This window comes from Setaria viridis, chromosome 3, assembly GCF_005286985.2.
Source record: "Setaria viridis chromosome 3, Setaria_viridis_v4.0, whole genome shotgun sequence".
Lineage (NCBI taxonomy): Eukaryota > Viridiplantae > Streptophyta > Magnoliopsida > Poales > Poaceae > Setaria > Setaria viridis.
The window spans coordinates 47,643,504-47,667,735 of record NC_048265.2 but is presented as its reverse complement, the minus strand read 5'-3'; the positions used below and the strand labels follow the sequence as shown (position 1 = coordinate 47,667,735).

Here is a 24,232-nt window from a genome sequence, read left to right as displayed (position 1 = left end):
TAAGGTTGGAAGATCTCCCCTCATCATTTTGTAACCTGAAGCTTCAAGTACTGTACATGAATGCTTTGCATAGTCTTCGTTACTTGCCAACTGGCGTTACCAAAATGACTAGTCTCACCCAGTTTGAAGTTAACACTGAAAAAAGTATTCACCAGCTCGATCCTTCCACTTTGAGGCTTCTGGGGTTGGATGACAGGACAGTACATACTGTATATGATGTACACGAGGTGAATTATGGATCGTGTAGCAGTACAGTGAGTCTTGGGAAACTGACATGTCACCGCCTAGAAATTAGAGACCTTCTTAATGTCAAGCGTCCAGAAGATGCAGAGAGAGCTAAATTGTGAGATAATCCAAAACTTCGGGAGCTAATCCTTACCTGGAACCATCCAGATAGTACAGAGGGTAAGAGAGATGCCGAGGTATTGGAGAATCTTATACCTCCCCGGACTCTTGAAATATTTGAACTACATAGGTATATGAACAGGAACTTCCCTAACTGGATGCTTGACATCTCCTCCTATCTTCCATATCTCATCTCCATTGAACTCAAAAGTTCAGCATGTGATTCTCTCCCTCCTTTTGGGAGACTACAAAATCTCAGGCTATTATCTGTGCAATACATTCCCAACATCAGGAAAATCGGAAAGGAATTCTATGGAGAGGAAGGAAGCTGCGAAAACTTAAGAGTTATTAAGTTAAGCTCATTGGGGAACTTGGATGAGTGGTGGACAACACGGTCAGGTGATGAAGATCATGAGTTCTTAATCCCTAATTTGCACCGGTTGGAAGTAGCATACTGCCCAAAGTTGAAGTTCCTGCCATATCCCCCCATAAGTATGTATTGGCATTTGGACAGAAGCGATGAGGTGCTGCCAGTACATGGATTTGGGCAGCTTTCATCTTCCACTCTTCCTTTTTCTGCTCGAATCACAAGCCACAATTTTTCTCCTGATAAGTGGGATCGACTTCAGCACCTTGCCACCCTCGAAGAATTGACGTTCATTTGCCTCAACAGCCACAATTTTTCTCTGCATTATACATCTAGCTGCATATGGCTTCATTTGATGATCTGGAATTCAATAATTAAAAAATACGATTCTCTTTTGTACATATGTTTGCATGCCACCTCTCTAGATTTTGGGTGGGTAGCTAGATGTTCTTGTATGTCAAAGTCCATGCTTCATTGCCTTATCTGAGTTATTCTTTATGCACAACTAAATTTGTCATGGGTCAATGGATCCCTCCCTATGCATGTTTTAGTTTGTCAAGTTGTTCTTGACTTGTGCCGTTTTCTTCACAAGCGCATGTGGTAATGTTGCAGAGCAAGTCAGGCTGAATCGAAGCAACCATACATAAACAGAGTCCCTGCCAAGGACAAGAACTAGAGAGGCAGTGTTCCAATTCCATGCGACTGCTAAAGATTCTATCTGAAGACTGAAGGCAAGTCGCAACCTGTACTCTGTTTTCCTAGATATGTTTCTCCTCTTCTCATCTACAAAACGAGTCACTCATAATCCCTTCTGTGCTATTCCGTTATAGTATCACGTTTTATTCTCATAGTATCACGTTTTAGCTTAGCAAAAATGAAAGCTCCAATAATTAATTGTCTTATTTCCCCATTGCGATAATGTGTCATCAGGCAACAGGATGGATGATGATAGTACAAGCTTCTCTGAGATACCGCGAGCACCCTTTTTGCACTGACGCGGTCGTCAAGTAAGCCTTTAAAATAGGTCACGCGCTGGTACAGTTTGTTTTATAATTTGTACGGTTAACCATGGAGTCATCTGAAGCAGATGCTTATCAGCTTAATCTGGATTGGTGATCCAGTAAATAAAGGGTCGAGCAATCATAGGCGTGTATCCCATTTTAGGTGCGATCATACGTGACAAAAACAACCATGTGCAAGTAAATATATTGCAGAATTTCATCTAGTATGATGTATTCATATATCCGAGGTTACTACTCCTCCGATTCACAACACATGTCCTTTAACCTTAAGATAGTGTACATGTCGCAGTATGGATCTCACCCAGATGTGGGTGCTGCAAGCTTCATAACACAAAACTTAGCTCGCTAGAACATTAAAAGGCAAGCTCATCAGAGAGCAATCTTTATAACCCATGTTACCTATGAGCAAAAGATTCAGGATCTGATGAGAACGTTGATGCAGTCTCAGAATGTAATGAATCTCCATGCATCCTCTTCTGCAGGTTCTCCAAGCTAGCGACACGTCGCATAGGAGCCAGCTTGGTGCCTATCTCTCCACTGGCCAAAGGAATTTCTGCATTTGGGAGGTCGAGCTTGGTCTGACTGTCTTGAAATGGCGCCCGGAGAAAATGTTCCATGCTGTCTTCAATGGCGACAGAAGCAGAAGCTGCATCAGATGCACATGAAGTCAAGCGCATGCTACTCGCGGGCTTGTCAGATGTGGTGGGTAATAGGAGGGTTGTTCCAGTTAGTCTCCTGACAGCTTCCTCTGCTATGTTCACCTGAAAACAATACTTTGCTATCAAAATAAATTAGAAGGAAACCAATTATGTCTATTTCTACAGCCTTTGGGTAGGGGAATATGAAGGCAGTTGTGGCTCACTCGTAACTCAACTAGAAATCTATTGCAATGGAGTTTTGTACAATGCTTATTAGCAAACATAAAGTTCCATAGAAAATAAGTGTATATGTAAAAGGGATAGCAATATAAAATTGTAAAGACATGTTTCTTTTATTATATGATCATGTGCGGTTTTGTTAATTACTTAGATTTTCGTGAAGATTTTTGTTTTATAAAACATGATTGAGACAGTTATAGGATAAGACAATTTTGCAGTTAGTTTACATGAATATGTTAAAGCCCTTAAACATGAACACTTTGAAATTCAAAAACACCTTTACTCATGATGCAACAATACAGAGTTGCACATACTCACACACAAGCATTATGAAATGTTTGTATGGTAGTATCCTGTTTGGACTCCTCATGTGCGGTATCGATGTTCTCGAGATAGAACAGCCCTTCCACAAGGGAAACACCGCAGGTCTAATGGGACACACACTTGGAGCACTGCGACATGGTATGGGCACTTTTAATATTTTGTTTCATTTTACAACTCCTCACACCTGTAAGAGAACACTGTTATTCTTAAAAATCAAACTAATACAAGAAAACAAATATCTCAAATAAAACTGCTACAGGAAAAAGAAAGAAACAAAATTATTATATTCTCATATGTAGAAAATCAGAAAATCAAATGGAAATACGGTTGTGCCTATTTGTGGTACAGTTAAAACTCATTGTGAAATAAAGCTGAAGCTACAGATTATCTAAAACAAAGAACTGTTCAATTTCATATTACTTTCTCTCCACCTTTTAGCCATCCAAAGAAATGTAAACATTGATCTAGTCTCTGTGCAGAGCCTTAGTACAAATAGCTGCAACTAATGCTCCCTCTGGAGAACAATAGTATGATAATATGCAAATTGATGCAGTTAAAAGTTTACAGCAAACAATAACAAAAATGTGTGATGCAGTTAAGATGAACCAACCTTTCAAGTTTACAGAAAACAATAACAAAAATGTGTGATGCAGTTAAGATGAACCAACCTTTCTCCTCATAGTCTCAACATCAACTATAAGATTTCTATTGTCAAGGGTTGCATCCTTGTATTTCTGAGTCATATCAGCCAAGCGCTTTAGCAAAGATGCATTCTCAGATGTTAACCTGGAAACCTAGAAAATGATGTAGTAATTAGCATGATTATCTTCACTTCAGTTGGATATTAACTTGGGTATTCATCTGTCACAAATTTGAAACCTGTGATTCAAGATCGGTCAGGTGTTCTTGCTTCCTCTTTCTTGATCGCCTAGCTGATTCTCGATTTGAAAGCATTCTGATCACATTGAAACTTAATTGAGTAAGTTCATCAACGAAGTGGTATTTTAAGCTTCCAATACATGACAGGTTTCATGTGGAATCAAGGTAAAGGCAACCAATTTAAACTAAAAGGAAACTAATTGCAAAAAAAGTATGGGATTCCTGGATCCGTTTACGTTGAACTGAATTACTAACTTGTCCATGAATATAAGGATTAAATTTAGTAGTAAAGCAATTTATAAAATTTTTTGTGGGTATGGACAATTGGACAGAGCTTGATGTGATTGGATCCTTCCTGACTTCAAAGGCAGTGAATGGTAGATGAAGGGAACAGGAAAATGGAAGTATGTTGCCTTCTAACAAGGTAAATCAATCTCTCACTTGCAACAAAATCAAGAAATGTTTTCTATTTAGCATGATCTATATATTCTCCTCAAGAAACTTGTGCAACGCAACAATCTATGTTACCTCCTCATCTTCTTTGTATTGGTAGGGTCAGTATTCTCCTCAAGATCGCCATCATCATCTGATTGTTCCTTTGATGTGCCACTGTTAGCTGGCTTGCCTCGAAAATCATCATAGTCTATGATGTTTGAGTTTGTAACTAGGTCTGCCCCATCTCCATCATCTGTGTGCGGAAATAAAGAACCAAAACAGTACAGTAAGATATGTAAAATACAATGGCAATGATTCAATATGGTCTATGCTTTCCAAACCACAATGCAGCATATCTGCACACTGCTGTTGGATGCCCAGCGCAACTCACTAACAGAGTTGATGTCAGTGTTCAGTATAACTGAAGCAGATCAGACTATTCATGTCTCAACATTATATCTGACCTCACCAGCATTACTCATAGTTTAAGATCATTTCTCCGGGACAATTAATCAAACACCATATGGACGTCAACCCACCACAAAGCTAATCCAGAATTGACATTTCTACTCACCTCTCTGATTCCTTGGGCATTAGTTAACCTATTGTACTGAAACTTCTGGTGAGATCAGATCTTCATCTTCTGTATGTAATTATCACAGAAGACTATCCTCTAGCTGATGGTTCAGCGTACTTGAACCAAGGCTGAGAATCAAGTGTACTAGGACAACTGAAGTTTGGTATCTAATGTTCTATTAGAATGTTCAACAGGGTGAATGTTGAATTGAATAGGATTCGACTTCTAACACACTTTGGCATTAGACCTCATGGCGGACCACATTTCCTCAACCTAAGGCTCTACTGCCTCCAAAATCTTCCTGCCAGGCCCTTTTGGCATAAACATTTTGCCCTAGTTGCTTCATAGACTGACATGTATGCAATTGTGAAAAGGTCATAAATACCATCAAAGGAAGCTTGAGAAATCAATTGTGAAGTATTTGAAGCTTGTGTGTTGGGGTAGCCCAACGAAGATTCTTGTGATTTAGCTTCCTGAAAAAATGGACTTACATAAACATCACAGCAACAAAGCGGCAAGGGGCTTGGTGCAGCCAGTACACGAGGTTTCTATCACTGTTAAGCTCCGGAAAGCCACTAGTACTGCACATCCTTACCCACATAGTAAGGAAAAATGATATATTTATAACTTGCAGTTCGGGGGAAACATTGGTTGCAATGGTCATTATTAAAGGGTGCCCAAGGCCACCCCTTTACAATACATACACAGCTTGCAGTTTTTAGGAACCATTGGTTGCAATGTCAATATTAAAGGGTGCCAAGACCACCCCTTAACTATATTACCAAAATGGGAAATACGCGTGCAATTTGTGCGCGAGTTTGAGGATCATAGAAAAAGGCATGCATCATGTTCTTTTACAATATCCAAATAAAAGTGGATACTTCTGGAAAAAAAAAGGAAACCGATCGACTTGCTTCTGGTACTAATTACTGAATAACTTACTCAAGAAAAGCAATGTACAAATTCATTCTCATAAAACATATAATGCTTCCTATCCCTTTCAGACAGAAAAAACAAAGAGGACATGCTCTTTAAAAAAAATCTAAAAAGAAACAAAAGGAAAGATCCTATCGGCTCATGTCCGACACATCAGACTCATCAATCAACTTTGGTAAATGACTTTCCATCAGAATATCCCAACGCTGTGTATGTAGAGTGTCCAAGACAGACACCCTCCTAGCACATTCCCCATAGACCAAATCTATTATCCTACATGTCAGTGTCAGCACTACAAGACTCCTTTATTACCTTTAGATCAGATCGGAAACTAATATCTGATACAGTTTCCATGTGAAGTGGCAACGTTTGCATTTCGCCATTGCACAGTACTACGAATCTACTATGACAATGGCGGTGCTCCGATCTTGGTCAGATTGTTCACCACAAGCCATAAGAAATGGGCGTGCGCAGTGCCTCCTCTGTTTCTCATAGGCAGAGGATTTTTTTTAAAAAAAAAACATATGTTACGAGTACTCCTAGGTGCCACAAGCTACTGAGAATTTCTAATGTGGCCCCGGCGTATCACTGACAGTGTAGGATTGCGTTGACAAGTATGCCGACCAACCAAGCTAAGATCTTTTTCAAGTCCTCGAATGAAGCAACCGATTTTATTTTTCTTTGTAAGATTTCCCAAAAGTTAGAATTTACAATGAAATTCCTATCCCTGAAACGGAGGTGGGAAATAACTGAAATGCTAGAACTTGCAGATTCTACCATACTGACTCCAAATCAGACTACAGCTGAAATTGAAACGCCAAACACACAAGCAGAAGACCAAAGGGAGCCAATCTTTAGCAGAGTAGAAACCGTACCATGGATTTGGCGACGGCGGCGCAGTACAGGTCGAGCCTCCTCTTGAGCACCGCCGCGTAGGCGCCGGGGTCGCGGCCGCCCCCGCCGCAGCTCACCTCCACCACGTCGTCTTCGGCGCAGCCGCCCGCCATGCTCGGAGGAAAGTCGCTTTCTTTCTCGCACCTCGTACCTCGGTGAGGGCCTGAGGGGGAAGGAAGGGAGCTGGGAGCAACCTGAGCAATGGTGGACACCGGAGGGGAGGCCGCGTTTATACCGGCAGCGTTGCTGGGGCGCCAGTGGGCGAGTGGCGACACCGTGGGACTTTTCCGGAAATGCCCTTTGGTTTTGATTCTCATTTTGTACCAGTCGAGGAAGAGAAAGCATCTGCTGTGATCCGAGGAGATAGAAGCAGGTTTTCATCTAGAGGTTTGTGCTCATCCCCTGCTCTGCTTTTAGAACCACACAACCAAATGCATCCTCAAAAGTCTCTCACCTAAAAAGGCTTCTTTCAGCAGTACGCAGATTCCAGGCTTGCAAAGTCGAGGTGTCTCTGTCATACCTTGGCAGAGTAGCAAACTACAACCTTAACCCGAAACTTGTCTAGAATTTTGGTAAATTTTAATCAAACTTAGCTTTATGCATGCCCCTCCTTTTAGATTTAGACAACCACACAAGACAAAATGCATTCTCAGCAGCCTCTCACCTAAAACGGCCTCTTTCAGTCACCAGTTCATCCACAGATTTTTCAGGCTGACAAGTCAAGCAGACCACCTCTCAACATCAGTTCCTTTATTTCATTCTCCAAGTAGCATAATTGCAGGCCAGCCACTGGGCCGGGGCCCAAGGGGCTAGGGGCGTTTCGGTCCACGAAATGTGGATTTTTTGCGCGGGCCCCGCCGTATCTTTCTCTTGGCTACCAAGCCTACCAGGTCAGCAGCAGACAGCAGACAGGGAGACGCTGTGGGGAAAAATAGTGGTCGGATTGAGGGCTGATATTTTCGTGGACACGTCGGCCGCCCCTATCCCGCTATCAAAAGATCCCATGGACGTTGTTGTGGCCGGGTTCATGCATCTGCTCCTGCCATTTGTCCTCGGAATTTCAGTGATGCTGATGCCTCGGAGTAGCTAGGTTTATCAGGAATCCTGGATTCGGACGTGCTAGTGGCGTACCTGTTGTGGATGCATGACTGGCAAAATCACCGCGCCAATGTACAATGCGTCAATGCCCGGTGTGGGTCGACAACTTGGTGAGTTGGATTAGCCTTTGTTGATAATGTTCCTTTTCAAAAAGAATGTTTTACTAATTTTGTCTTATCTGGATGCAGCGGCAAATGCAGGAATCCAAAATTTACCTTATTTATAGGGGTGTTAAAATTTCAAAATTTATTTAAAATTTAAAAATTTTAATGAAAATTTGCATGGCTTGTGGAGGGGGGCCTTGGCCCCTATGCCCGCCGGCTACGCTACTGCTTAGATGGTTGCCACGACTTTGTACGGGTCTTAGTCAAGTGTGGGCCAAAATGAACTTTCTTTTATTTCATTTTAATGAGAGGAAACCCAAACTTGATTTAAAGCAACCCGAGCTTTGTGCGTTGGCAAGGAACCATGTTTCTATCTTGTGGAAAAGCCATGTTTCTATCTTGTGAAAGAGATCGTAACACGTATTGGTTGTTTTTGTTTTTATTTTTTGTTTTATCATTTACCTTTTTCTATTCCAAATTCTACTCTAGTAATGTTTTACAAGATTACGATATTATATATTTGCACACATATTTGTATATGCTATATTTGTTCTAAATAACATGGCGGTTTATTATCCAAATTGAACTCAAGATTTGGGAGAGACATGCATTTCAAGGTTTAGATTCATCACGATAATTGAACGCATACCCAATTAAATTGTGTCACATGTCATACATGTGGCTAATTGGCTTGTTCCCCAACTCATTCATATCAACTATATCATCAATATCATACTACAAATTTCCAGCTCAAATCTTGTAATTCTGCAAAGGCGGGGAAGGCCTCAAACCAAGCAGGCCATTACACAGACGCAGATGTCTCTCATTTGTTCACTGGGCCGCCAAGACAGAGCCCGAAAAACTAAGAGGCCCACTCCACCCCTGCCCGCCGCATCCTCTCTCGTCGACGGCGCCTTCGACCTCGCCGCAGCCGCCACCAACTCCGCGTCGTTGCGCCTGCCGCTCGCGACTTCGGCAGGATACAAGTAGCTGCTCTTTCCGTCCGCTCTGGAGATGAGGGCTTCCGGAAGGTACGCACGCACGTGATCGCTCGCTCGGATTGTATCCACCGGGTTTCGAATTTCCGTGCTCATCCTGTTGCATTTCAAGCATGCTACAAGTATGAGATCCAGCTGTGAATTGATGATTTGAGATAGGCTTAGAATTCCGGTGGGTGCTCGATTACCATAATTCATGCGGAATTGATGATTTGAGATCGAGCTATTGCATGGTTAATTGTTTATTTCTTCAACTGCATTGTTTTTAACCCGTTCTTATGCAGTTCTCGTAATGCCCATTGAATCCATGGAGGGGCACATTTGCACTACTAGGTGCTGAAAGCTTTGGTTACGTTAGCGTTCAGTGATGGGAATTCCATGCCTTGCCCGTTTCAGTTGGTCTCCTTTGGGTGATCCATGCTTTTCACTTCCATTCACAGATTAGAATATTCAGAATTAGAGGAATCCCAGCACAACCACCTAGATGGTTAGGCCCATCACAAATTTGGGCACGGCGTCAAAACTACGTTTGCCACAAGTTTAGTGCCTTTTTTTATGGACGGTCCATATGAATACCTTTTGGAGATAATGTAGACCTTTTGAATTGGTCTAATGGTCTGTACTCTGTCTTGCACATATATAGCTCTTGGGATATTATTGATTCGGTAGCCCAAAATAGCCGGTTGCCAAAATGGTTGTGCTGGGACTGGGAGTTCTGTTTGGTTGGTGATGGAATTCTGGTGGCGCAACGGAGTCTAGTCAGTTTTAAACTCATTTTCTCATGAGCAAATTTGTTAGAGTTGGGCAAGTCTTTGCTGTTCAACATTTTACCATGTCAGTGGCTATTTATCAAAGAGCTCTTCAAGTAGACCCACTTCACGTCAAAATCGTAACAAAATGGTGTACCATTTAATTTTTTTATGGGAGATCATAAAGATCTTGCGGTGCTAGTTGTCAGGTTTGTGGCTTTGTTTCTTGTCTTCCCCATATATAGCTTGGTCATGGCCTACAAATTAGATTTTAAACTTGTACTTTTACACAGTATACTATTACGTCGACATTAGTAATTGGCAAATGGATTCATATACGAATTAGTCATCCTGCAGGCAATGAAATAAGCACGGTGCTCTTTTTCCTAATTTGCATATGTGCTGTTTCATATACTGGAGATTAGCAGTCTGACCGTCTCTTAAAGCAGCCAATTTCAAATTGTGTCTTCATATATCTACCATTTTTCTGTGTGACCAAGTTATTCTGGTATATGTGCCATCCCCGTAACTCGTAAATTCAGACAGAATTTGAAACTGAACTGAAGAAAGAGCCGGGAGATGGTGGCCACTTGAAGCTCTGATGGCAGCATGGGAGTAAAAAATCATCCTTTAGCAAGGAGAACATATGAGAACTCTGATCAAGACAAGCCCTGTACTCAGAACAGTATGTTTTCCTTCTTTATAAGTCCCCTATTATTTGCTTATAAATATACCTGTATTCTATAGATAACCCCCAATGTTCAAATTTTTAAGGCTTTTCAACTAGAACAATTCCTTCTGCTATTTCACCTGTTATTGTTACCCATTTATATATAGTTACGATTTGAAATCAGGGGTCCAGGGCCCGTGTTGTTTAGTCTGATCTTATGGTAGAATCAATTTGAACGATACAAAGCGCGCTAAAAACTTAAAAGAGATGTTGGGTAGACTTCAGTACTTCAAGATGTCTGCGGATCTGAATTTCCTTTGTCTTCAGAAGTTGCATGGTCAGTTCAGGGCTTCAGGCTCATCAGAGCCATGCATCCCTGAGTCAGCAAGTCGCCCAGAACATATCCTATTTGCCACACCCAGCAACACCACACACAAATAGAGGCGATCGAGACCGAAAAGCCTCTCGCATCAACCAGCCAGGCCAGCCTGTTCTTGCACACATACACACAGACACTATCCCTGAAGCACAATGAATGAATGCACTAGCACCAAGCTCTGGTTGGACCTAACAGAAGACTGACTGACTGACCCCAATCATGCAACCTCATTGCAGGGGAAACGCAAAGGAAAATCTTCAGCAGACAGGGACCCTGCATCCCTCCATTCATTTCGCCGATGCTGCTCCGTCATGGGGGGCCCACCGCATCGATCTCCAGGCGCTATGCTCTCCGGTGGCCGGCCGGCCGGCCGGCAAGCCGGCTGAACCGGCGTCCCAGAAGATTAGGCAAGCTAGCCGTGAAAACGCCCTGGAGCTGGAAGGCCCAACTCATCTCTGTGCTGCTGCCTTGGATGCCCTCCTCGTCTGGTCTTGGCCGCAATCGTCGCGCTCATGTGCGCCACATGTACCCTGTCGGCGAGGCCATGGACAGCCGCATGTTACCGCTGAAATCTGGATGAATTGGGCGCTGCAAGTGTGCAAGGGCAAGGCGCCCAGATTCAGCTCTTGCCAGAGCTGGGGTTTCTGTTTGAGGCTTGACCGGCCAGCTCTGGCTGTGCCGGCCAACTTGGTGGCTTATTTTGCCACTTGACAGGTGCCAAGTGGAATGGTGAAGCAAGACTGGACTGGATCTTGTGCTGCTGCCCATCCTTGAGCATGCATATAAGCATGTAAAATCTTCCTTGCACATGCTCCCAAAAGGTTGCTAGCTGAATGAGGAGGAAGAACTAGCGTGTTTGCGTTGCAAGTTGCATAGTTTTTTTGTTCACACTTCTAGTAACATTAGCAAAGGGGTTAACTTTGTGGTTGAGATTGATGTCTATGAAAGGATTATTGGATTAAGAATATAGTGAACTGATGGACTGAATCTATGGTTTCTTGCATTCAACAAGCAAAGGCTGTTGTTCTTGCATTGCACAACCAAAAGGGAAATATTGTCGATAGATAAACTCATCAGAGAGGGGAAAACAGAAAACAGCCCTGTTTTCCCCTGCGCTTACAGTAGTAGTAACCAAGCACTGGTAGATATAACTTAAAAGTGATGATCTTTGGCTTTGTACAAACACACATGGAGATGTCAACTCGAACCTCCACTCCTTTTGTGTTGCTAACACCTAGTAGTAGTGAAAAAGAAGAAGAAAATAGAAACAAAGTGACCACACATCCACGCATGCATGCTCTTTGATGCACAAAGCTCCCTCTCCTCCTTCCATGCTCCCACTTCTCTTCTCGATGTTGCAATCTTTTGCCTCTCTTCATCCCATGATATGATGTTGTGTTAGTTGAAGATCGAGCCAGACAAGGGGAGATGCATGGTAAAACACTTGTCCATGCCTTGGAGATTCCAACCCAAAAAGAACAAAAGAATCTGCTCACGCACAAGACACATGCATCTTGCAACCTCAGTTGTTCTTCACTGACCCCAGGCCTCTTGCCTCGGATCCCTTCATGATCCTCAACCTCTTGCAGGTGCTGATGAACATGCTGCAGAGACACAAAAGAACCAAACATCATCAGACACAATTTCGAAATACCTTGAAAATCTTAATCATCTGCATATGAAATCTGAGCAGCAGATGGAGGAGAACAGAGGAGCGAGGTGTGTCGATTTGCAAGAGCACTTACTCGAAGGGCACGTCTCCGACGAGCATGAGGTCGCCGTCCTTGTCCTCGTAGGTGACGGCGAAGTCGGAGGGGTTGACGGCCGGTGCGTCGGCGGCGCCGCCGGAGAAGCCGAGGAACATGGCCTCCAGGGCCTCCCTGAGCTCGCGGTAGCCCTTGTACATCTTGAGGTCCACCTTCCTCAGGTAAGGGGCTCCGTCCATGCTCACCTTGACAAACAGCGCGCTGCCAGCACCGGCGGCGGGCGGGGCCTTCTCCTCCGGCGCCGGCGCCGGCTTGGTCTTGGTGGCGCTGCTGCTTGACTGCTGGAAGCAGCTCTTCCTGTAGGACCTCACCGGCGGCCATCCCACCACCTGAGCCCTGCACACGACGAGTTAATTTCAAAGCACGTTAGAACACTGGCCGGCCGAAGAAGAAGACGAAGAAGAAGCGTGTATGGTCAGTCACTCACTTGGCGGCCGGCGGCGCGGTCTCGCTATCGCGCTTCTTGGCGGCCTCCTCGGCGCCGGTGTTCCCCTCGCGCTTCTTGCCTCTGGGAGTCGACGGCGGCGTCGGCAGCGCCTTCTCCTCGGTGCCCGGCAGGCCAAGCCTCAGCTCCGTCGCCTTCAGGCAGCTGTCGACGTCGGCGGCCACGACCTCCATCTCTTCCTAGTTCCTCCTCGACCGTAAACCTCCCTCCCTCCTCCAACAAGCTTTCGACGATGGATGAAGACGAAGCTGTTTGAGCTGCGCCCTTATCTTTTTCTAGCTCGATGAGTCGTTGAAGCTGAGTTGTGTGAGCTGATGCTGTGACTTGAGATGGGCTCGTGTGTGGGGGTGGTGTGAAGCTTTATAGAGGAGCGGCCATGGCGGGGGGGCGTGTGGCCGTGCGAGCCAGGCCACATCGGTCGCACGGGCAGGGGTGTGAAGCACACGTACGTGCCAGAGGAGGAGGAGGGTTCAAGAAACAGCTGGGGTGGTTGCGGGGCAGGGTGCAGCCATGGGCGGCCTGCCGGGCCGACCCGCGACAGCCCGGGCCGACCCACTGCCCACACCACACCACAGATTGATTCGTCGGGTCACGGGTCTCGCTCCTATGCCACAACCAACACGTCTAGTCCATCATCCATGTACTGCTACCGGGTTACCGGGTTCTGGTTCGTCTGCATCGCAGGATCCGATCCGTTAAACAATCAGTAGCTAATATGTAATGCACTGCACTGAAGCTTATCCTTCATGCCCTCTTCTTCAATTGAGGAGCTATTAGCAGTCTGGATGCTGCTACTGAGCCAGTGGTAAATGGAGAACCCTAGCCAGCTAGAGTCCGGGCGCGGGCGGGCGGGCCGAGGACGGCGAGCGGCACTACCCGGATCCATGTACTAGAAGGATGATTATTAACTAGCACCAAAGAATTATATTAGGAACCAAATCAAAGTAAACAAGGTGTGCGGTTTGCCATGATTAGGATGCATGCTATCATGAGAGATCTCGGGGGAGCATCTTTTGGCGCATACAATACTGCCATCTCCCAATAGGATATGCAAAGGAACAATGTAACATGGAGCGTGTAGTAGCATATGCATGCTTGTCTATCCCATTTCTTGTTCAATCCTTCCCTCTCTCTCATCTCTCTCCCTCTCTCATATCTCCCCCCCAATCTCTATCCCTCTCCACTACTCCCTGTTCCTCCTTTCTTGAGCCTCTTGCTTGCTTCTTTTGGTTGGTGGTGGGGCCCGCGGGCAGGCCTAGTGGAGTGGTGGTTTGTTTAGTTTAGCCCGAAACCCGACCTCGCGAAAGCATCGTTAAGCGGTTAACGATGCTTTTTATTTTCTTTGGAAACTGTTTGGGAAAGCGTTGTTAAGCTTGCAAGCTGGTAGTGCTGTTCCTTTAGCTAACCACCAGATTATAAAGCTGCTCTCTTTTTTTTTTCCTCTCTGGTAGGGGCATGATGGTCCCCCTCCTTTTGGGTAAACTATGTGTATGCTGCTTAGTCTGGTGATGGGATATCATACTACGGTGTGGTCCGATCCAGACCCGGAAAACTCTGGAAATATTGTCTGCTTTCCAGTAGTTTATTGTTCATCTTTGTCTTGTTGGACTGGACCAAGATCATTTCATTACATTACATTACATCTCATCTGTGCAATTCAAATCCATTTCAAATAAGTTTAAACATGCGTACATTACGTCTTCTGTGCAAATACAATATGCTCAGTATCCCTAGCTAAATGTGCCGCAGTAGTAGAACCAAAATTGGATTCCCTGCCATACCGCTACACCCCCCCATGATCAGATCAATTGCACCGAAATTTCGACCACCATTGCATGCATTGTCCGTTTGACTATCGCGATCAGAAGATACCTTGTGTTCCTGCAACCTCCTACACTGACGACCGAGTTAGAATAATGCTCCAGCAAAGAATCTTTTTGGATCGAATTCGCGGCGAAAAAACGAGTGTGCCGGTGCCTGATTCTGAACCAAACAACACACTAGTTGTAGTTGTTGTAGGTGGGTTTGAGCTTTGAGCCTCTGCCTCAGACGCCAAAAAGTATTTGATCAATCAATATAATGATGGCAAGTACCGGCCATGTCGCCCACTCATCGATCATCAAGTTTCTTGGATTCCGGAGTGGAGGTCGATCGCATTGGTGTAGAGAGAGAGAGAGAGAGAGAGAGAGAGAGAGAGAGAGATGATGATGATGCTTAATTGTTGATTATTAGCAGTGGTTAAGTACAATGGGTTGGGGGTTTTAAAATGTGGCAGAATCTTTTTAGTTTGATCGAGTTTTGAGGCGGGGAATTAGGGCGGTGGCAGCATGTTTGACTGTTTGCTGCCGCTGCATGCTCGCTTGACCTGACCTGATGCACATACACATATGCGTTGCATGATGCACTGCACCGACTAAATATTCGTGCTCAGCGGTGTTGGTGCAAAACCTCATTAGAAAACTTCTCGTGCATGTACTTGATGTCTTCCTTCTTACATGTACTTAAACCAATTGTTTTCTTCATGGTCTGGTTTGCTCTGTGTCGTGCTGTAACAGAGCGATGCTTTGTGTTGTAACAACCACCCACATCCGGAGAATGCATGGTAGTGTACTTGAAAATCTCACATCCTTTGACTACATACATATCTAAAGTTCTCTATAAATCGTCAACAATTACTAGATTCAGTTTAAAAAATATTTGACATAGCATATGGAAATTATTTTCATTTAAGACAATATATTTTATAAATATTGGTCGTTAAAATGGCTATAATATTATAGAGACCCGTGTCAATATCCTAACTAACAGACTTGTATCACCGATCGGATGATCTCTATATACACAGTTCAAGGAAGCATCCGAGATTGGTCGGTAATCCGAAAACATGGCACTGCTGAGACAGACTCTGAACCAGTAGACATGGCGAACAGTGGCTTGAAAGGTACAGATCGATCCATCGATGGATCCATGGTCGCCACTCCAACGCACGCGCACCCCCACACTGTGCTGCTGGGATCGGAAAGCATTGACGACGGCGATCCGAACTAGACGACAGGTGAAGATGGGCGTGGTACACGTACGTGCCAACAACAACGATGCACGGGATCGTGTCATCCGCACATCTGCAATAGATGCGTCCATGCACGTCGCTATCCATCCATCGATCGGCCTATGGAGAAGGAAGCAATGCAAAGCGTGCATGGTGAGACATCGCAAGAATGTACATGTACTGTACGTAGCTAGGGGGGCTAGGGCTAGCTATAGCTACTCGATCGTATATACTATAAGCTAGCTAGGTAGCTCGTGCTTGCGTCTATGTTGTGCTATGAGTCCGCATGAAAATGGATCAGATATGAACGGATGCAAATAGTTTTTTTTCTCGGATCGAGTTTGGATACGAATAGTGTCAAGATGTATCGAACATTAATATTCATCCTATTCGCATAACTTTGAGCATCCGGATTCAGATGTACTATTCAGATGCAGTACGGTTCCGAATACGAACCACTGCTTATTTAGTATCTACTCCCTCCGTCCCTTATTATTTGTCGCTCGGGAAGCGGATTTATGAGGGAAATACGGTTTTCTAGAGACAGATAAAAAGGGACAGAGGGAGTAAACCTCTTAGATCATACGAACGAACGGACAGATAATACGAACGAACGGACGGATAATATATGTAGCACTTTCGTACTGTTCAGGAGTTCCTGTCGAGATGGACGGAGTGCTGGACTCCTGTTACAGCTAGCTATGTGTAGCCAGCTAGCTTGTAGCTTGGCGTCAGTGTCAGTGCGCACGATTGCACGTAAGTGTCGCAATTACTTGGAAATTAAAGGCAGTAGCTAGGATACAACGACGACAGAGACATTGGGTGAGCGTGTGTGTGTGCACGGCTGGATGCCCACACACACGCGTACAGGAAATTAAAGAAGTTCTCCGTGTGCACGGAGACTTGAACGACGTTGAGTTGGAACCACACGGAGAAGATTAGCATGACAATGACATAAGATGACACCTGTACGTAAAATGATATAAGATGACAATGACATAATGCAAAGATAAAACAATGAAGGAAAAAACATTATTTGAGAAATGATATTTTTCTGTCGACGGATTTTGTGTTTTTTTCCCAAAACTCTATCACATATGTTTGCCATGTTTGAGCCTAAGGAAGATAAGTGTTCTGGCGGGTGAAGGAAAAATACTCCAAGCTGAGATCGAAGTAGATGTTGTCAAGAACTCAGCAGGGGTGACAGATCAGGGACGGAAGAGAAATGAATGTTCTAATTTCATTTCAATTTTTTAAATGTACACAGCTAACTAACAGACTTGATCGGGTTCGAGTCCTTATGGTGGAACCTCCCACTAGAGTTCGAGTCCTCGATCGACATTGGCGCTCGCATTTTTCTGAATTTATTTCATGATTTAACCGGCGTTATTCGTTCAGTGGTAGACAACGTGCCGGTTGACAGCAAGACGTCAGTGGTGATTTCATCGATCTCGAGAATTTAAGAGTATGCATCTATACGATTCGCAACACTAACAGACTTGATCGGGTGTGTATTGGGTCGGTTCCGGTGTTGCCATGGAGTATACGTACGCCATTGCAGGCGGGCAAACTCCCGAGATCGTCCATTATCGAACTATGGCTGCTGGGCCCAGGACCGTACTCCTGCTTCTAGAATCTAGACCAGCACCCACGAGCCAGCTAGCTCAGGCACGTACACGGACGACACGTGGCGTTCATTCTCACTGCACGCTGGCATGCATGCATGCATGTGGAGGTCGCAAGGCTGCAGAGAGCGAGATTAACAATGCACACGCGCGCGCGCATGCATGCATGCACTCGCGTAGGGAGAAGGAACCGTGCATGCATTAACAGGTTTTTTTTTTCAGGCGCACATTTGCATGCGTGGTTACAGACTTACAGTACGTTTTCTTCGGACAGGTGAGAGAATTGAAGAGGTGAGACTATCAGAGAGGGTGGCCAGGTGCAGTGCACCGGGGCCTTTCCCTGACCTCTCGCAGCAAGTAATTGAGCGCGGCCTCCTCCTCTCCTGCCGTGGCGCCGGGTGACACGGGTTCAAACGCCAGCTAAAACAAATTGAAAGCCCGGCCGGCCGGCGAACTCATCATGCATCACGGTGTAGATGTACCTACGCATTACGTGTCCATCGGCCGGTGACGGTTCATCGCACTTGGCCAGACAGTGACTGAATGCATTCGTGAGTGACAGAGTGAGGCCCGTGCACAGCTGGGGCGTGTCGATCGTCGACGTACATGCACGTTGTACGGACGTGTGTACCCACACGTACGTACAGGCAGCGTACGTGCTCGTAGTGCAAGCTTTTGAGGCCGGCCAGCGGGCGTTACGTGGTGCCTGGTGCTGGTGCGCACGCATGGTGTGCGTGAATCTCCAAGCTGAGATGTTTCAGTAGATCGAGGCGCACACAGCTATCGACCCATCTGCTGGATCTTTCGTCTGACCTGCAAATTCCGGCCGGGGGAAAACAGCTCCACGCGTACTTATGGTTGCAAGAAAAATAAGAACTTGATGACCCATAGGCCTTCCACCTCCATTCTACAATTCCACTGTCAAGGCTCTCGCCCAATTGTGGAAATTTCCCCATTTGCCAAGTGCTTCAGTTATTTTTTTTTCCCCCTCACAAGCCAAGTTGCCGTGGTTTTTCCGTAGCTCTCTACATTGCCTCGATTCTTTATGTAGTATGAGATTTATATATAGACATCTTTCTGGATAATACGTACTGCCTCCCATGACAAATGCAAATCTTGTGGTGCCGCCATGCATGTCAGAACCGGAGATCTGGGAGGCAACAACAAGTGGCAGCAGGTTCTAGAAAAGATGGGCCACTTCATGGGCTGGCAGGAGACCCCATGCATATGCATGCATCGCCAGCATGGACTGACCGGTCGTTCTCATCACGCAGGTCAGCGGCGGAGACACGCTGGAGCTTCAGCTGACACGGATGCGTGGCCGTACGTACGTGACAGGTGCATGAACGGGTTCATCGATCAGCAACGACACTTCTTCAACCTCTCGCCATTTCCATGGTCCCCCCGGCCTGCCTGCTCACTGTTCTCAACTTCTGATCACTGCTCAAATCTTGATTCTGGCACTGGCGTGTAGAGTACATGCTAACATGCATGCATGGGCCATGGATTTGTTGTAAATTTGTTGGCCATAATTGATGCATGGTTGTTGGTTAATAATGGGTCTGCCTCTGTCTGTGTAACCACTAGTGTAGTGTATTTCTTGCTTCCTCGGCGCTCTCCATTTTTGTAGCCAGCAACAAGGTCAAAAGACTCAAAACCCAACGGTCAAAGTGCTTCTTCAACCTCCGGCCTGCCTGTTTTCCTTCTCGATCCGCCCTAGTTCGTCAGAGGCAACGAGTTCAAGCATTCCGGCTTCCTTTAATTTCCTCCAAGAATACGCTCTCTTGCATGGAGATATTTTTGCATAATAAGGTTTGCTATTAAAAGTCCCAATTAACACACTAACAGTTCGCATATACGTGGCACACACTATAAAAAACGGTTTCGACGGGTGGTTGAAATAGCCTTTGCAGGGGCGGGCACGCTACTCGCTCTTAGCTTTCGCAGCTACAAATAACTATTTGCAGGAGCAGGTAAAAGGCCCACCCTATAAAGCCGTTTCCAGAGGCGGGTGACGCCATCACCCGCCCCTGCAAATACATTTCTAGAGGCGGGTGACACCATCATCCGCTCCTAGTAACGGTGTCTTCAGGGGCGGGTGAAATGTCGTTCCCGTCAAAAAAATCAGCGATTGAATTTGAATTTGTCGAAACTGTTGCTAGCCAGTTTTTAAAACTTTTGGTTCTGCTAATTTCACTCTAATAGTCTAGTGTGCGACCGAATAGAAGAAGCTATAGTGATCGACATAGAATATATGTTACGTAAATTCAATTTAAGCATACGAAATAATAATAAGGAAATAGAACCATATATACACATCATTAGAGTGCATATTGACAACATGATTTTCTGCCACTCACGAAGGCCGGTCTTGCGGTACTCTTGATTCTCCCACTCATGAAGGCTAACTCATGGAGGCTAACGTATTTATCTTCTTGTGCTAATTCCCACGGCGCCTCTTTCCGCGTGGGCACAACGCCGCCACAACGCCAAGCTTCCACTGTCGCCGCACACCGCCATAGCTTCCGCCGCCGTAGAGGAGGACAAGGGAGGCAAGGCAAGCTGTCGACCTTCTCGTCGTCCTCTAGCTCCTCCACATCCATCGAGAACAAGCAAGTGAAGGTCATGTTGAGCAGCTGCCTATCGTCGGTACCAAGCCGCAACCAGTTCATGCCACTCCCCCTCGTCGACTGCCATAAGTGCAAAATCAGGGTGATTTGGCTCAGGAGCAATGGAGGATACATCTTCTACGAGTGCCCCAACAACATTAAGGTAAGATTGCAACCCTAACATCATGGAATCAACCGTGTTGGAACCATAGGGTTGACTTGCATTTGTGTTGTTGATGTAGGGAGATCCTAGAACATGTGACTAATACTAGTTTGAGCCTCAGTACTCAAACTATTTGAAGGAAAAATTTCCCCATTTGGTGCCTCCAAACTATCAATTGGCAAGAACTGCTCTAGGAACAACAGTAACTCAATCAAGTGCTGGATTTTAGCCTCCTCAACCGTCAGCAAGCACTGGTTTGTTGAATGAGATAAGTCAGATAAAGCTGGCAAATTGTGATATGAAGATGGAGATGTGTGAATTGAAAATCCAGTGTGGAGAAATGAAAGGGTATATTAATGAACTGAAGTTGGAAGTGGGAGAGTTGAAGCATCTTCTGGGGAAGAAAAACAAGGCTGTTGTGGCCAAGAAAAACAAGGCTGCTGGGGATGGATACAATATGGCTGCCATTAATGCTGTTGTGACCTTGATTATAGGTGTCATGCTTGGGATCTTTACCTCAGGAGTAGCTAATGCTAAGTGAAGAAATGGATAGTGTAGTAGTGCTATTTGTCAATGAAACTTGGTTCTATTTCTGTTGTGTGGAATTTGTCATTTGGTTATGTTGAGTTGTGATCTATGAACTTCATATGTAATATGACATGTCTTATCTGTTATGTGGGATCTATCATTTGGTTGTGGTTATGTTTAGTCGTGACATGACTTATCCGTTAGTTTATAATGACACTTATTTCGTGAGTTACGGTTTATATTTTTGTGAGCTTATTTTCTACCATAGTCATATTCAGGAAGGCAGTGAGGCACTATGCCAAATGTTCTGCTGAGGATGTCCATGGCGCATTCATGCATCAAGGATTGTACCCATTTATAGGGATGGGTCACGTCATCACCCGCCCCTAAAAAATAATTTTCGAGAGCGGATGATGCCGTCACCCACCCTTGAAAATGGGGCTATTTCCAGGATGGTGATGGGATTACCCGCCCCTGCAAATTGTGATTTTAAGGGGCCGGTCACCCCATCGCCCACCCCTGGAAATCGCCCCCATTTCAAGGGGCGGGTCGTTCCGTGGCCTGCCCCTACAAATGGTTTTTCAGGAACGGGCTGTATGCTACAGTAACAACCCTATTTTATAGGTACGGGTGGCAATTTCGTCCGCCCCTATAAAGAAACGGGGCGCCCCTGCAAATCGATTTAATGACATCAAACGACACACATACATGCAGTCAGAGATACGAGAATCAAAATATTTTTAAAAAAAATAAAACAAATGTGCGTCATTAATTAGGGCTGTAGTTGGGTAGCTAGTAGCTAGCGCTCGTTCGACGACAAGATTGGTCGAACGTGGAGTATGGCACACTCCAGGGGAGCGCCACTGTAGCACATTCAAGTTAGAGCAGCCAAGCTAATTAAGCTAGCTGCTCGAACTCGATCAGAGCTTGAACCTCGAACTCGGATAGGCAGTTTTATCATCGTAAGAAAACTAAGCAATACCCAATCCTCAGTAATAAACATTATACTATATGTGTGTCCTGTACGGTATACGTACGTGGTTAAGGTACCATCGCCGTCAGATCGAGTAGTTCGCCGATCAGCTATCTAATACACATGCATGACGCACTAGCTTAGCTGGGTTAGCAACGAACTAAAAGGTGTAGGTGTCACATCAAGCTCGCACGTGTGGTGTCCTCGATTTGATCTCATGCATGTGCACGGTCCGTGCATGCTGCTGACCTGCACGTACAATTCCTTCCTTTCGATTTCACCGACCCTACCACAGATTTTCCCATGAGCCAGCTCATTCCATGTCGTTTCGCCACGAAGGCACGCGTACGTGCATGGAAGATGGAAGCTGCGTGTCAATGGCGGCGCAGTGGTCGACGGCACTCCGCCGCCGCCGGCAGTCTGATCACACGTTGAGATTCGTGCACGTTTGCGGCTGGACGGCGGTAACGAACTCGGGTCCACTTGGCATGGAGACAGGGCCTCGGACGTTGGTGGGCGTACGTGCGCGCTGCCATAGCGGAGAAGGAAAGCTGGAGCGCCGGAGCTGGGGGAGGACGGGGGACACGCCGGCAGGCTCACATGGCCGCCGTCCGTGGGGGCCCACCGGCCAGAGCATCGTCACATGTGTACATGAAAACCCGGCCCCACCCACCCGTGAGAACAATTCATAGCGTATCTATTTCTAGTATCTTAGCAAAACAAGGTTAAGAAATACATCAACATCGCGAATTAAGCCTAACTTAGTCGATTAGGTTCTTTATAGTAAAATATATTGATCCGAGTTTAAGTTTCTAACTCAGTATGAACGTTCGTTCGTATTTTTAGAAAATTATTTGATAAATTATTGGAACTATTTTTTGCGGTAAGAGACACTTCCATTGACATGTCCATAGTTCATCCTATCTGTCTAGCATTTTGGAAGTACTTAAAATATATATATAGCATCTATTTCTGTAGTGTGTTTCGCAAGGGAAAAATACATTTTGCAAATATATGGTAATCTTTGTTCTTGCGAAAAGAAATAATTGGAGAAGAAAATCAATAGCTAGCATTGGTCGTTACCAACTATACAGTAGTCTACAACTAAAAATATTTTTAAAATGTAAGGCAAATACATAATTAAAGAGTTTGTTTAAGTATATTTAGTATCTGAAGAGAACATTTAAAAAATTGAACGGCGTTGATCTCTCACAAACGGACCATGGTTGCATCGTCATCGGTGCCATGGACCATCGCACCATCGCATTACTATCTGTGGCACCATTAGTCCCAGAATGCACTCATCGTATAGCTGTAGTTCGTGGCATTTTTATGTTGCAAAATACAAAGGATTAATTAATAATGTGTGTATCAAAAAGTGGAGGGGCACATGCCCCTCGGTCCATCTAATAGTCGTTGTGACATAATAGTGCCTAGTGCAGTTCTAGATTCTTCCCTTTAGTTTTGGTTCAATGTTATCTCTAATAACTCGGTACAAAGAGCACTGGAAGCATATTTCAAGGTGGCTATAGTCTGCTATATAACTGTCAACAGGGTGAATGCCGGTGGAAAGGTCTCTAATTTAATGGGTAGAGCATCTAAGTAGCATCTAGCAGGTCCATGTTCAATTCCACGTGGGAGCGAATTAAATAGGTTTGAAATGAAAAAAAAGTATAAAAATAGGTTGGGGCTTTTCCAAAAAATATGGCGAATGCTAGTGAATGAAGAGAAGCTAATGCATTGTGCCAGTGAAAACTGAAAAAGGTTCATAATTTCTGTAAAATTAAAGTTGATAAAAAATTCATGAATTTTGATAAGAAAAATCATAAATTTTGAATTAGGAGGTGGAAATCTTTCTTTTTGTGAAAGGAGGTCAATGGTGGAAATCTTTCTTTTTATGGTAGGTGGTCACGACAAGTATTGTGCTTAACTTTGTGAACTCTCCGTCATCTCGTAACAACCAAACCATTGAGCTATTGAGCAATTTGTGAATACCAATTGTGTAACATACTTAACATATAATCTTTCTAAATACTAAAATCTTCCAACATTGAGAGAACATTTGATCAAAAAAATTTAAGTTTCATAAAATTTTACAAACTTTGATGATTTCGATGATGAAAGTGCATTTAGACCTCTAGTAAATTTTGGTGGAGTAATGACAAAACAATTTACGAACTAACCAAGTTGACAAGGCTACGTGTAGGTGCTATTCCCATACAAAATGAATGGACGCTTTTTGGCAACCCCTCAAAAAGGAAAGAGAAGCAGCATGCAGTGGATGCATATGCCTATGTGTGCGTGTTAAAAGAAAATTAAAGGAAAAAATCATGTGGAACCAGCCGGCCAATTGGAAGCCACCCGGGGTAAGTTGGGCCCCACCGCATGGTCATTTTCACGCGTGTGGCTTCCAGCTGGT

General features: G+C 44.8%; 2 protein-coding genes and 1 long non-coding RNA gene across 5 annotated transcripts; 1 reads left to right on the top strand and 2 right to left on the bottom strand.

Moving 5' to 3' along the window:
- Window positions 1-1,904: 1,904 nt before the first annotated feature.
- On the bottom strand, window positions 1,905-7,053 carry LOC117848291 (light-inducible protein CPRF2). 3 transcript variants are annotated; one of them, XM_034729636.2, is made up of 6 exons: window positions 6,639-6,773; window positions 5,213-5,300; window positions 4,344-4,503; window positions 3,816-3,891; window positions 3,605-3,730; window positions 1,905-2,495 (listed from the first exon to the last, which is right to left on the bottom strand). In XM_034729636.2, the coding sequence occupies exons 1-6, from the start codon at window positions 6,768-6,770 to the stop codon at window positions 2,130-2,132; spliced, it is 948 nt and encodes a 315-aa protein (XP_034585527.1). In that variant the 5' UTR covers window positions 6,771-6,773; the 3' UTR covers window positions 1,905-2,129. The 3 variants fall into 3 exon arrangements, with proteins under 3 accessions (XP_034585527.1, XP_034585526.1, XP_034585528.1); XM_034729635.2 differs by lacking the exon at window positions 5,213-5,300 and having other exon boundaries at window positions 6,639-7,053; XM_034729637.2 differs by lacking the exons at window positions 1,905-2,495; window positions 5,213-5,300 and adding an exon at window positions 2,798-3,120 and having other exon boundaries at window positions 6,639-7,053.
- A 1,596-nt stretch (window positions 7,054-8,649) lies between these two features.
- Window positions 8,650-11,642, top strand: LOC117850957 (uncharacterized). Its single transcript, XR_004639410.2, has 3 exons — window positions 8,650-8,890; window positions 10,149-10,291; window positions 10,892-11,642. It is a non-coding gene; the product is annotated as an uncharacterized lncRNA (long non-coding RNA).
- Window positions 11,643-11,783: 141 nt separating this feature from the next.
- Window positions 11,784-13,313, bottom strand: LOC117850956 (auxin-responsive protein IAA31). The gene is made up of 3 exons (XM_034732846.2): window positions 12,849-13,313; window positions 12,401-12,757; window positions 11,784-12,259 (listed from the first exon to the last, which is right to left on the bottom strand). Exons 1-3 carry the CDS (start codon window positions 13,037-13,039, stop codon window positions 12,178-12,180), a joined length of 630 nt encoding a protein of 209 aa, XP_034588737.1. The 5' UTR covers window positions 13,040-13,313; the 3' UTR covers window positions 11,784-12,177.
- Window positions 13,314-24,232: the final 10,919 nt, after the last annotated feature.

What these genes read in the sequence shown, in the direction of transcription:
- LOC117850956 (XM_034732846.2), bottom strand. Translation starts at nt 13,039, where the DNA reads ATGGAGGTCGTGGCCGCCGACGTCGACAGCTGCCTGAAGGCGACGGAG. An exon ending in ACCGCGCCGCCGGCCGCCAA is followed by an intron (nt 12,758 to 12,848) that starts GTGAGTGACTGA and finishes CGTCGTGTGCAG; the next exon opens with GGCTCAGGTGGTGGGATGGC. An exon ending in GTCGGAGACGTGCCCTTCGA is followed by an intron (nt 12,260 to 12,400) that starts GTAAGTGCTCTT and finishes GTGTCTCTGCAG; the next exon opens with CATGTTCATCAGCACCTGCA.
- LOC117848291 (XM_034729635.2), bottom strand. Translation starts at nt 7,038, where the DNA reads ATGAAAACCTGCTTCTATCTCCTCGGATCACAGCAGATGCTTTCTCTT. An exon ending in CCGCCGTCGCCAAATCCATG is followed by an intron (nt 4,504 to 6,638) that starts GTACGGTTTCTA and finishes TTCCGCACACAG; the next exon opens with ATGATGGAGATGGGGCAGAC. An exon ending in TTGAGACTATGAGGAGAAAG is followed by an intron (nt 2,496 to 3,604) that starts GTTGGTTCATCT and finishes TATTGTTTTCAG; the next exon opens with GTGAACATAGCAGAGGAAGC.